Here is a 14671-nt window from a genome sequence, read left to right on the forward strand (position 1 = left end):
AGGGGTGGAGGAGAGACAGAGATAGAGAGAGAGAGAGGGGTGGAGGAGAGACAGAGATAGAGAGAGAGAGGGGTGGAGGAGAGACAGAGATAGAGAGAGAGTGAGGGGTGGAGGAGAGACAGAGATAGAGAGAGGGGTGGGGAGGGAAAAGGGCATTAAGAGTGTATGACAGAAAAAGGAAAAACAAATAAAGTGACAACAGAGAGGAAATACAGTATGTGTGTCATAGCACATCAGCATCTGGTACAATATTCAGAAGTTGTCATTTCAAAAGAAATGGTGAAATCATCATGAGAAACATTTTGGTTTGGTGTTTCCAAAGTAACTGTTTCCAAAGCAATTTTATGAACCTGTGATAAAAACTAAAATGCATTAAAAAAAACCTTTTTAAATGAATAATTACTGCTTACTATCTATACCAAGGAAACACCATGTATACATATGGTATGCATACATAATTGTATGTGTGTGTATGTGTGTTTGTCTATGTGTGTGTGTCTGTGTGCGAGATATAGATAAGGAGACCAAGCGTTCTTACATCAATGATAAATGACCATCAAATGTTCGAATAATATTTCTGAACAAGAAACAGGTTCAACAAACAGTTAAGTATAAACAGCACTGACTTTGATAATTTTCATGAACACAATTTTGAAAATGGTCAGCTTCAAATGAAATTAAAAAAAAAATCAACTAAATAAATTTGAACTGAACACTTTGGAACCAGTTTGCATGCCTTTTTTGTGATAGAAAGAATCTACGTACATATTTTACACCATACTCATCATTATAATCATCATTATTAGTAGTAGTACTATTCTTGTTGCTGTTATCATTATAATGTCAATGTTGTTTTGTATGTTCAGATTTAGGCCAAACACTCGGCTTATATCACAGATTGACATAAGTTTACATTTGGGCCAACAGCAGTGAGAGCTGTATTATCAATGGTTTCTCCAGTCAATGAGAAACCATTTACAGCTTAGTCTTTTGTGAAGGACTATGACTCTCAAACTAGGAGGCAAAATTACACTGGATCTTAGTGCTGCAGCTTTGTGGGATAGTTGGCCTTTGGGAACCATCCCAACTCTGACTATCCTAAAACCCTCTTGGCCGAGAGAGTGGGGATGTACTTGGGCAAGACGCTCTCCACTATAATCAAATTCTAGCCCAAATAGTCGGAACAGCAGTTGCCTCCTCTGCTGTTCTGATGGTCATAGTCGGACACGACTGACTATCATATATATATGTTAAGATTAAAGATCCAACAGCCTTTGACGACTATCAGGGCTCAGCACAGGAAGGTGGAGCCCAATCCTTTCCCTTTGACCCTTCCTCAACCGAAGTTAGGTACCCCTTCACACTTCAGTGGAGTGGGGAAAATCAAAGTGTCTTTCCCAAAGACATGACGCCGCCATGCCAAAACGGAGCCTTGAACTTTGATCACTAGTGAACACTGGATCAGAAGTCTAACGGCTAATCTACTCTGCCACTGGGACTCCTGGGTACAGGAATGAATATAGCTCAGCTGCAGTAACATTGGTATTCAGAGCATACTCTGGATTCAAACTGATGAATGCATGGATTGAGAGCATTACACAATTACACCCCTTTCATGTGCTCAGTCCAGATTAACTCTTTTGCCACCACGTTTTCTGTGTGAAAAACACTCCCCAGTGCCAAATATTTTAGACTCGACGCTTTCAGTCACACGGTTTGGTTCACATCAAAACAACACAGTGGATTTATTGACTTCAAAATTGGTCAAGGGGGTGAGGTAAGTCAATTTCCTATTGCATGGGAAGGTTGGCTGCAGTTCTCAAGCTTTGTTAAAATGTGAAAAACGGTTCATTTAACATGACCCCTCGACATTGCATAAGTCCTCTGATGGTGTACTGTCTGGCTGATTAAAGTCGCCTATGGCAGTGAAAGAATTAACAAAGTATTCTTTGTGAGGAAGGCTTCATACGTATGAAGGAAATAATTCTGGTCTGGATAGTATAAGACAAGACAGAAAACACAACCAAGACTTGGCTGAAAACACAACCTACATGTACATGCCAAAATAAATCACCTCTATATTTAAAATAGGAGTAAAACATAGATTAGATGAGTAAAAGAGACTGTATTGGCAGAAGAAGTGAAATAGTGTATTCTCAGATGTAGTTGACAGATATGACTGTACTCCAGAATCAATCTGGCATGGAGTAATTTCATATTCTACACCTACATTGGTACAGATGCTTTGTCTCTTGGTCCCAAACAACGGCCTAAAAAAAAAAAATTAAAAGGAAAGAAAAAAAGCAATGGTCAAATACTTAGATGAATCAGTTAAACAATCAGTGTGATCAATGAATGACTCAAATAAAATCTCCAAATCGTAAAAATGCCCGAGAATGGTTTTCTCACAATATATCTAATGATGAAATAAATATGTGTATATTTATTTACGTAATGTGTCATGATTAATATTTTTTTGGGTGTAAATTATGAATAAAATAAACCCACAATAGTTGCCACAATTTGGTACCATGTTTGTGATGTAATTTGAAAGGATGAATGTTTAATCTTTGAAATGAGTTATAAATATAATGCACTTCATTGAACACAATTTGGTGCAACAGCATTTTTTCATTTTGTTTTGTTTTTGTTTAGTAAAGAAAAACCGTTAGGAATGTGCCTGCTATCTCATTCAAAACAAAAAGAAATGCTTATAAAAATTATTTTGTTGAGAAAATGCAGTAGCTGGAAGTACCTTCATTTTCATCTTAAAAAGCAAAACAAAGCAAAAAATTCTAAGGGTTCTGCATTACAAAAATATCACCATAAAAAAAAAAGCCAAAGGCAAACCAATCAAATATAATTATATCTACAGCGTGGTGGAAGGTTCAAAAGCGAGGGAGAATCAGCAGGATGCTCAAACCACACAATAAATTAATGTCAAACACACAATAACTTAATTTTATAATAATAATAATTATTCAATTTGTCCAATATTTACACAGACAGCATATAATGCTATGCTACATGCTTTCATTCATATGAAGCAGCCTGATTTAGGCATTATAGTCAATTTTACAGATGTAGGAATTTCAGTCCAGTCTGATCACAATATGTCATCCTGGAAAGAAAGATTAATTATCACATTCCAGAGAGGCAGAGACGCCTGTCATCTTAGTAGAAAGACAGCAAATGTTATCTCATCTTGACTCTTTTTGTTCCTTTTTCTTTTTAACAAAATGGTGTTCGCCTTGGTGAGTGTTCTTGGTGAGTGTTTATGGGCACAAGTACAATTTGGACAGACGGTTAACCTGTTGTCAGGTCTTGGCAAAAAGATGGGTGGCAAGTTATCTAATTTTGCCTTGTCTTTCTTGTGATACATGTCTTGAGTAAAATCATGCAGTCCAGAGTGAGTGATTATACTAATACCACCAGAAAAGGGTTAATTGATGTGGTTCTTTCGTCTTCTGTGTGTAGGGTGTAGGGGGTGGTGTAAGAAATTATATCACATGAAAAGGCATATAAAAACAAAAACAAAAACAACAACAAACAACAACAACACAAAAACAGTTGGAAAAATGTTTTAACCCCTTGACTGCTGCTGAGGAGAAAACTCATCAATGAAGGGCTGTCACCTCACTGAGATAAAACACAGCTGCTTACAAGTCATGTCGTCAGTTATCTTTCTTAATCCTCTTGGGATTGCATTAATTTTTTTTTTCAGAAAAATCAACGACGCCATTGATAAGTGCACAAAGTGTAGCGACTGGTCTCCCATGTTCAAACTCACACCACATCAATCTCCTTTCACAGCAGTCAAGGGGTTAATGGGCATGAAACCCAGACGCCAGTTCAATGAGAGCCAGAGCGCCGATCCACTTGTCATAGTGATCGTCCCTGTCTGTGGGGCTGGACTGCAAACTGCCAACATCTTCCTCCAGGCTGATATCGCTCTGTGACGTTCGTGACGACTGCGAGCTGGACACATAGTCGTCGTCGGAAGGGTCGTCCGTGCTGTGCTCTCGCTTCAGCTTCCGGGGTTGTTTGGTGGGGGACCTGGCCTGTTTCCTCTCTGCTTGTCTGGTGAGTCAAAAAAAAAAAAAAAAAAAAAAAGAAAAAAGAATTATGGGTATTTAACAATACATGAGGATGGTAACTTCCGCCCCTGAATAACAACATATATACATTTCCCATTTCAAGCCACTGATACTGTTGCCCTTCACAAGCATACAGGTAGCTGAAAGACTAATAGATACAATTCAACAACATCCCTCTTTTTTTTGTTTTGTTTTTGCATGTATTTAATAAAACAGATTTTGGTGACAGGAAATATATTTCTGCTTTACCAGATCTATACATGTACTGGCACTTGATTTATCCTCTCATCAAATGAATATGTAGCTGTCAGTTTACCAGTCAAATAACCAATCAAAACAGATCATTGTTTTACTAGGGGTAAAAAGCCTGTGCAATAAATGTGATGAATCTGCTAAATATACCAATGTCACCTTGAATCATGATGGAGTGTCTACATTGTCTGAATCAGGTAAGTACATATCTGTACCCACTGCATTCACAGTTTTATCAATGGTGTACGATGTATTCAGTTATATCGTATAAATTAGGCTCTTTATTGTCCCATACAGATTGCTTCTGATAGTACTTAATGGCAAATGACCTCGCTCCTTGTACCCCCATGCCGCACATTACAACCCCCTCATGCTGATCCCCCAACATGAGTCATTAACCCTTTGAGCCCTGACTACCACTTTACCAGTGGTGGGGAGGGGTGGCATAATGCCTGGCCACCAGTTGAGCGGTGCGTAAACACTTGTGTCGTGTTTTGCTATTGGTTGACTTATATTGAAGATCCAATCAGAAAAACCATAATATTCTGATGTCAGCGAACGTAGTACCAACATTGCCGCGCCTTTTCACTGTGTTTTGTGCATGTGCTTTGGATAAAAAAAGATCGATTTCTACCATGAAGCGTGCAGAGTCTCAACCTGACACGCCTCCTTTGATCAACTGATTCTGCATACTCAGATTCATTTTCAACATCACTATCTGTAGCAAAATCATCCAATTCGAATTCCACCTCACTATCAGAGTAATCATTGTCATACTCTACTTCCGATAAATCATCAAACATATCAATTACTTGCTGTGTTGTGTACAGTTATTTTCTCGCACGTTTTGTCCCTGATTTCTGCCCTGACGGGCCAGGTTGAGACTCTGCACGCTTCAAGTGTTTACGCACCGCTCAACCGGTGGCTGGGCATTACGTCATTTTTCTCTGCCACCGGTAAAGTGGTGGTCAGGGCTCAAAGGGTTTAATACCAATTATTTGCAAATTTTGGCTCAGGAGCTCAGGCAGAAGGGTTAAAATTGCTCAGGAACTCAGGGCTCAAAGGGTTAAACACTGGTCAACATGCATCTTTCTTGTCTTGGCTGAAACACTCCCCTCCAATCCTCAGCCAGCCCCCACCCAGCTTCAGCTGGTCTGATCCCCTCTTCTGCAGCCTACTTCACTTTGAGAGTGTTCCACAGATGGCTGAAAACTCACACTGCAGAAATTTATAAATGGAACTGAGTTTCCTAAATTTTGATGGACTTGGTTGAAACTGCTTTGTTCTTATCTTTTGTATGCATCACAATCACCATTTTTTCAAATATGTTTTGTCTCCCTAGCAAGAAGTCAGGAACATGGATGAAAGGGCCAGGGTTTTGTGTGTTGCCCCTTGCATGAATCATCGTCTGCTGGTGGATGAGAACTGCAAATTTGCTCAGAAAGATTGTATGTGGGTCAGTTTTTGGAACATTATTTTACTTAAAAATTTGGATTCAAGTGGATCATTTCACTGCTGTAGTTTGACAAAAACCATATGGGATCATTTGTTGTTTTGTTTGTTTGTTCTTTGTTCTTGTTTATTCCATTCCTAAGATCAAATGATAAGATCCAAAATCAAAAACTTGTTCATTGTTAAAACATGGATCTTGGTGCTTTTTTTTTTCTTCAAAACTTAAAAAAAAAAAAGGCATCTGCAAACAATGATCACACAGACTCAGCACACACACAAACAAAATGTGCACATACTTGTTCAGCCACTGCCTGATGGCAGCATGGTCATCATAATCCCAGTATCCCTCAGGGCCGGTCACATGGGTTTCCACTCGTCGCAGTCCTGCGTATGGGTGCTCACTGCAGTGACGATTGGCATGGGTGAAGCGACTGCTGCAGCCTGCAGCACCACCACTCTCACAACTCAGCTCTCTGCATTTTCCTTCTTATGTTGGGGAAGATTCAGAAATAAACATTGAAAAAGTAAATAAACTGAAAATACATCACAAAAAAACCCCAGACAAGATGCGTTTATCTCAGGAAAGTCCATGGGGGCACATGAAAATGTTACGTATTTCAAGTAACTAATACAAATATTAATCACATTTTGTATTGTGGTTTTTGACTCACTTGTGTAAACAAAGTGAGTCTATGTTTTAACCCGGTGTTCGGTTGTCTGTCTGTGTGTCCGTGGTAAACTTTAACATTGACATTTTCTCTGCAACTACTTTGTCAGTTGACACCAAATTTGGCATAAAAATAGGAAAAATTCATTTCTTTCCAGTCATTTTGTTTAAAACAATATTGCGCCTCTAGGATGGGCACAAAAAAATAAAGAAAGAAGCCTAATTATATGCAAACTGCATTTACTGTTATATTTATATTTTTTGTATTCTCTAAACTTGGCACTTTGATCTGATATTCTGACCCAACAGCTAGAGCAGTCATTATTATCATTTTTTCTTCAAACAGGAACTTCTTTTGCTACGCATGGAAGTTTTATTTATTTTGCAAACGTTTTCGTGCGGATAGTAAAAAAGGGAAATTACTCTGTAGTACTAGTGGAGTTAATTTGCTTTAAACTGATCTTTCTCATCTTAAACATTACATTTTGAAACAAGAGAGGCAAGGCCTTCAAGACTCACTTGTGATGCACTTTTTAAAAAAAATCCAAGCTTTTTATGTATTGAGTATAATTTCAAAATGTAATGTTTAAGATGAGAAAGATCAGTTTAAAGCAAACTAAGTTCCCCAGCAGAGTAATTTCCCTTGTTTTACTATCTACACAAAAACGATTGCAATAAATAAAACTTCCATGCTCAGCAAAAGAAGTTCCTGTTTGAACAAAAAATGATAATAATGACAGATCTTTTGTTGGGTCGAATATCAGATCAAAGTGCCAAGTTTAGAGAATACAAAAAATATAAATATAACAGTAAATGCATTATACTCAATACATAAATAGCTTGGATTTTTTTAAAAGTGTATCACAAGTGAGTCTTGAAGGCCTTGCCTTTCTTGTTATTTTGTTTTTTTAATAGTTTAGTGTAGGTTTTTCTCCAGCAGGTGTCTTGGCAGAAACAGTTAGGTGTTGGACTTCTGATGTGGTGATCTCCAATGATATTAATAACAATGGTATTTATATAGTGCTGAATCTTGTGCAGAGACAAATCAAATCGCACCAGTCATTCACATGCATGCATAACTCTAAAACTGTAGAAACTAAAGACAAGGAAGGGGCAGGCAAGGGAGACTATTTTAGGAAGAGGTGGGTTTTAAGGCTAGACTTGAAAGAGCTGAGTGTGGAGACTTGACGAAGCAAAAGAAGAAGGGGTTCCGGCCCTGATCTGGCATGGTGCTGTGTCCTAGGGAATGGCACTTTGATTTTCTTCTCTCCACCCAGGTGTGGATGACTTCAGTTGGGGAAGGTTGAAATGGCAGAAGGAGAGGGAAGGGGACCCCACCTTCCCATACCAAGCTCTAGACACACTGGATATTAATTCAAGTTTATGCTGAATACATACTACCATGCGCTGAGCAGGCCATGAAGTTCACATGCCAGACCACCAGCTCCCCAAGAAACTGCTGTATGGCGAACTCCAACATGGCAAGCGCTCCCATGGAGGCCAAAAGAAGCGCTTCAAAGACACTCTGAAAGCTTCTCTAAAGGCCTTCAACATCAGCCACGACACATGGGAGCTGAATGCAATGGACAGACCAAAGTGGCGTTCAACTGTCCACAAAAACGCCAAATCCTGTGAGGCCAACAGAATCGCTGCAGCAGAGCAATACAGACAGGCCAGGAAAAGCAGTGCCAGCAAGTCCCTGACAGCCGCCACCATCCCCTGTCCACATTGCATCAGAACCTTCCGGGCACGGACTGGCCTGACCAGTCATCTGCGCACCCACAGAGCCCAACCTACCCACGCCTAGGATGACTAGATGGTCCTCGTTGATCCCGATGGACGAACCACACTACCACATTATACTGCCTTCCCATACCAAGCTCTGGACATACTGGATATTAATTCAAGTTTATGCTGAATACATACTACCACATTATACTGCCTTCCCATACCAAGCTCTGGACATACTGGATATTAATTCAAGTTTATGCTGAATATATACTACCACATTGCCTCTTTCAGGCACATGTACATAAAGACTGTTGTTGACGATGTCTATACTGGTATTATCATGAAAAGTGGTAGCCTGGTGGCAATGTATCCGCCTAAGCTGCGAGAACGCCTATGCACATGGGATCAAATCCTATATATCATATTTATCTCCCTCCACTAAACAGTGGAGTGATGGCCTAGAGGTAACGCGTCCGCCTAGGAAGTGAGAGAGAATCTGAGCGCGCTGGTTCGAAATCACGGCTCAGCCGCTGATATTTTCTCCCCCTCCACTAGACCTTGAGTGATGGTCTGGACGCTAGTCATTCGGATGAGACGATAAACCGAGGTCCCGTGTGCAGCATGCACTTAGCGCACGTAAAAGAACCCATGGCAACAAAGGGATTGTTCCTGGCAAAATTCTGTAGAAAAATCCATTTCGATAGGAAAAACAAATAAAACTGCACGCAGGAAAAAATACCCCAAAAAATGGGTGGCGCTGTAGTATAGCGATGCGCTCTCCCTTGGGAGAGCAGCCCGAATTTCACAAAGAGAAATCTGTTGTGATAAAAAGAAATACAGATACAGATACAGATACAGAAACTTGAGTGGTGGCCTGGCTGCTAACCATTAGGATTAACCAAGGTCCTATGGGAAGAATATATACATAACACACGTAAAATGACCCACTGCAACAAAAGGGTTGTCCCTGGCAAAATTTTGTCAAAAACCCGCTGTGATAGGAAGACAAATACATTGTAGGTGGGTAAAGAAAAGAAAAAAAAGGTGGCACTGCACTGTAGCAACGCGCTCTGTTTAGGAAGGCAGCCTAAATTTCACACAGGGAAATCTGTTGTGATAAGAGTAATACAACAGAATACAATACAATACATACCATCCACACAGCAGGCAAAGGGCTTCTCTCCTGTGTGAAGACGCTGATGGGTTTTCAGCTGACCGCTCTGACAGAAAGCCTTGCTGCAACCAGGGAAGTCACACACATATGGGCGTTCACCTGCAACAACATTATGTGTCAGTTCAGAACAGCTGAAGAGAGGATCTCATCAATTAAATAATGGTAATGTTCAGTTCAGTTTCGGTTTTGAGGAGGGATAAGTGTGCAGACTGATCAATATATACAGTAATATGTCTGCTGAAAAAAAAGGAGGGGGAGGGGGGGGGGTGGGGAGGGGGGGGGGGGGGGGTGGGGTTGGGAGTGAATATAGGGCAGCAGCAGCTGATTAGTGAATTAACCCGCCATGCTGGTCAAATATAAAAATGAAACATAGATGATGAATAATCAAAATAAAATATGAAGGACAAAAAATGAAAAAGAACATAAAAGAATATGTTGATGGTTCGCGCCTTCTTTCTGATTCTTCTCTTTCTGTGTCTTTATTGATCTATTTACTTTTGCTTGTTTGTTTGGTCACAAAGAAACAAAAGAGGGTGACACAAGCATACATAATGATATGCACACATGCACACACAGTCACATAACTTACTCATTCAACCGCATATGTGGGCACACAAACATACACTTATGCATGCATATTCCTTCATACATAGTCATACACACACATAGACATACTTGTGTGCATACTCTCATAAAAGTCATATGCATCCACTCACACATGCACACACACACACTTACACACCTGCACACACACACACACAGACACACACACAGAACACACACACAAATAGATATACACACAGACAGACACACACACACACACAGATACACACGATAAATGTTCCAAAAGAGCTGCTCATTGTTCACTTAGGTTCAGTGCAAGATCATGAAGATGGTTGCCACAAATTAAGCTGTAACATAACACCTTCTGTCATAGAATTAGAAGGGTGTGATGAAGCCTCACTGGACAGTATGCAGAACACGTTTGTCTTTACCTCCCCTGAGGGAAAGTTGTCAACTCAGAGAATATTAAGCTGTATTTTTTTTTTGTTTTTTTGTATCTGCTGGCAAATATCTTAAAGTTGATTTCCTAATGTTAACAACAACAAAAAGTTCTTAAACAATGCAATCACCACTCTTATATTTTCTGTGAAAGAAAATGAGCTTTTTCCCTGATGGAAAAACAAAAAAATAAAAACAAAAAACTAAATCTGCACCTCCCGCCTAAGAATTAAGAGAGCATCGGGAAAATCAATATGAAGTCCAAGCATTGATAGAAAGTAGATATGGTGAACAGGAAGACAGACAGACAGGGGCAGACAAACAGGCTGTTTAATTTTGTTTCTGATGCTGGAAAACAGACATGCAGTGGCATGCTTTGCTTTAACTCATACCCGGCATCAGAGACTGACGTCTGCTTTATGAACAGCACAAAAAGTTACAAAATTACATAACACACAATCACTAACAACGTCGGAAGAGCAAAGATAAGGTCGTAATGCCATCTAACTGAAAGCCAGGAAATCTTTTGTACAGTAACTGATAAAGTAAGTGGTTCACAACTACTGCACATACATAGCCTCCATATATAAAACATGCACACACATGGATACACACATATGTATACAAACATCATACACAACACACACACACATGAAGGCACTGGAGCACGCATGCACGCACACACACACACACACACACACACACATTTCTTATACTTTACATGAAATAATGGTCTATAAGACAGCCTCATGCACTATCGAAAACAGTTTAATGAACTGTGAAATTTGCAATATTTCTTTACCAGTTTTTAATTGAGATGAATACCATCCCCCTTCTCCTTAAAGAATAGGACCTAAGGTACATGTCTTTGGAAATGGACACATATATTGAGATAAAGCAGCATCTTATGTAGGCTTATGATCTGTTTCGATTCTTTATATGCAGCTATACTATACTGGGAAGAGAGAGTAATGAGAGTGTATGGGTTATGGTTAGAGGGTCTTTCAAACGTGAATACTTATCATGAAGACTGATGACCTGTTTTCAGTGATCTTATATGTACAACTAAACAAACTACGATGATTTTATATGTACAACTAAACAAACTGACAGTCTCTTGAGAAGAGAGTGATGATGGCCTAGTAACATGGGGGGTAGGTTGGAGGGTCTTTCAAGAGTGAGGACGATATGCTGGTTTTGAATGTGGAGATTACTCCACCCCTTGTGCTTTGCAAGACAAGTGTATATCTATCTATATATCTATCTATCTATATATATAAATATATATATATGTATGGAGTATAAAGAATTTGAGCAAGTTACTTAAATTTAATCCTTTCGCCCTCCTATTGAGGCAGACGAGTAAATGGTTTATTTAATCCTTTTGCCCTCCTATTGAGGCAGACAAGTAAATGGTTTCCTTTCGCCCTCCTATTGAGGCAGACGAGTAAATGGTTTACAATAACAACATACACAAGGCATTTTCCAACCACCGTACTTTCGGTAAAAATAGGACTGAATAAAATACAAACTGACGGGCACAACAGCCGAGTGTTTAAGTGTTGGGCTTTCAATCTGAGGGTCCCAGGTTCGATTCTTGGGAATGGTGCCTGGTGGGTAAAGGATGGAGATTTTTCTGATTTTCCAGGTCAACATATGTGCAGAATTGCTTGTGCCTGAACCCCTTTTGTGTGTATACACATGAAGAACAAAATACACACGTTAAAGATCCTGTAATCCATAGCAGCGTTCGGTGGGTTATGGAAACAAGAACATACCCAGCATGCACACCCCTGTAATTGGAGTATGATTGTCTGTATGGCGGGGTAAAAACGGTCATACATGTAAAAGCCAATTCGTGTACATACGAGTGAACGTGGGAGTTGCAGCCCATGAATGAAGAAGAAGAAGAAGAAGAAAATAAAACAAAACTAAATATTCCTGTACAAACACAACAAATATGAGTGTTTAAACAACACATGTGACCAACATTGCTGATAATGTTGACGACCAGGACATAGCTGATATCGGACCATCTGATGACATCCTGGATCTGACAACAGGAAATGTATGTGAATGGCGTGCTGCCTGTCTGTATTTTTGTGTGTGTGGTTTTTTTTTTTTTTTTTTTTTAGCATTTGTCCAACCGCTCTGTTTCTCGATAATTGTCTCTCTCTCTCTGTATGTGTGAGGAGGAATTTTGTTTAATGTCCCGTCACACATATCGGTGATTGAAGACATTTTGTTAGTATTTATGAATGTGTGTGTGTGTGTGTGTGTGTGTAAATGTATGTGTGTGTGTGTGTGTGTGTGAGAGAGAGAGAGAGAGAGAGAGCATGATGTGTGTGTGTGTGTGTGTGTGTGAATGAGTGATGTGTCCTTGCCATGTGTGTTTGGTGGGGAAAAAATGGATGGATGTATTTCAGCATGTGAATGAAAAAAAAAAAAAAAAAATCCCAACAAACAAACATATAAATACAATATTATTGCTGTGCATATTTTGTATCAGAGACAAAGATTCAAAACGGAATGCAGCTGATGTCCTCATGAAAACAACATAAATTTCACACACACACACACACACACACGCACGCACATGATGCGCGCGCGCTTTACCCTTCCCGGCCGTCCTCCATCCAATCCCAATGGCTAATACCTGACCTATTTATGAAGTTCAAGGACGTTTACCCAGTCGGAAAAGCTTCTTTGTCACACCTGTTTGACTGACACAGTTCTCTTTCTTATCCATCTGCTCCCCTATTCAACCCCAGGAAATGTCAAATGTATGTCTTATTCTCTCTCGCAGTCGATTTCAATCACGTAATGTGTTTCAACGCTTGTTCATGACCCACCACTGATCTAAAAATAATTAGTTCAGTGTCACAGTGTCAGCCCCCGCTGATTAGTGAGCCCCCCACCACCCCCCACCCGCCTCCGCACCCCACACACCAACAAACAAAAAAACCCCACCAGACACCTGAGACTGAACAGCGAACACACACACACACACACACATACACACGACACACACACACACAGAGCACAGACACTAATAGGGAATTCTAGTGTCTATGCACAGAGTCAAGCGAATGCTACCCGACATTGAAATTCGATCCCACCCGAAATGGCGCGAACAAGACGAAACGTGTGTAGAGGGTGGGGGTGGTGGTGGTGGTTGTGCTGGTGTAGGGGAAAGGTCGGTGAATCATTCATCAGGTGTCAAGGTCGTCCTGAACACAAAACTGCACTGGTATGCAAATGAGCTCACACTGTGACAGGTGAACCAGTTTGGGCTTGCTGTGGAAAAGCCCCTTCCCCGCACACGGCAGTCGCGACCATATGGTGTGCCACAGGCGTCAGAAATGAGCAGTTTATGTGGAAATGCGTCGTTACCGTATTGCTCATTTTAAAACAGTACGAAAATTTATATATTATGTTGGATTTGTGTGTGTGTGTGTGTGTGTGTGTGTGTGTGTGTGTGTGTGTGTGTTTGTGGCGTCGTCACCGTATTGCTCGTCAGTTTTCGATCATCACAAAATTTTATTTATTATGTTGGAATTGTGTGTGTGTGTGTGTGTGTGTGTGTGTGTGTGTGTGTGTGTGTGTGTGTGTGGCGTCGTTACCGTATAATTCGTTTCGATCATCACGAAAATTTATTATGTTGGAAGCCATGGTGTGTGAAGTCAAGTCAAGATTTTATTTCACAATTGTAAATTGAATAAGCAACAATTGTTTTTTGTTTTTTTTTACATCAAGCCATCAATGAATCTTTTTTTTTTTAATAAAGGAGAGAGAAATAATTAAACAGATGAAAAGCAACAACAACAACAGCATATGACAAGAATAGTGTGGTGATGAAATACACAATTGCATCTCTCTCTCTCTCTCTCTCTCTCTCTCACACACACACACACAAACAAATGAACACAAATGCTCAAGCACAAATACACCACGCCCATCCCATTCACATACACACATTCCTTCATATGATACAGTTACCGCCGACACAAACAAAAACAAAGCATTTCACAATTTAAAAAAAAAAGAAGTGTTAGACTAATAGGTAATTCTGCAGGTTTTTCTTTAAAGCATTTTTATTCAAGATTTTTTTTTTTTCCTGTGAGTGGAAGATTATTCCATAATTTTCGACTAGAATACAGAAATCTGAATTTGAACAGGTTATTTCTTGGTCGAGGTAAGCAGAGCAAATGGTTGTGTCTTTGTTCATTGGTTTTAAAAGTGTCTGCGATCTTTTTTGGAGCATTTCCATTCATAACATTATACATGCAAACAGCT

General features: G+C 39.8%; 1 protein-coding gene across 1 annotated transcript in view; it reads right to left on the bottom strand.

Annotated features, from left to right (window-relative positions):
* The window catches only part of LOC143294695 (zinc finger protein 367-like), a 22514-nt gene continuing 7843 nt past the window's right edge, over positions 1-14671 (bottom strand). Inside the window, exons 2-4 of the mRNA XM_076606096.1 lie at positions 9353-9472; positions 6098-6242; positions 1-4080 (exon numbers count right to left, since the gene is read on the bottom strand). Coding sequence (XP_076462211.1) covers positions 3825-4080; positions 6098-6242; positions 9353-9472 — 521 coding nt within the window. The 3' untranslated portion in view covers positions 1-3824. The remainder of the gene's footprint in view (positions 4081-6097; positions 6243-9352; positions 9473-14671) is intronic.

This window comes from Babylonia areolata, chromosome 20, assembly GCF_041734735.1.
Source record: "Babylonia areolata isolate BAREFJ2019XMU chromosome 20, ASM4173473v1, whole genome shotgun sequence".
NCBI classification, from domain to species: Eukaryota; Metazoa; Mollusca; class Gastropoda; order Neogastropoda; family Buccinidae; genus Babylonia; species Babylonia areolata.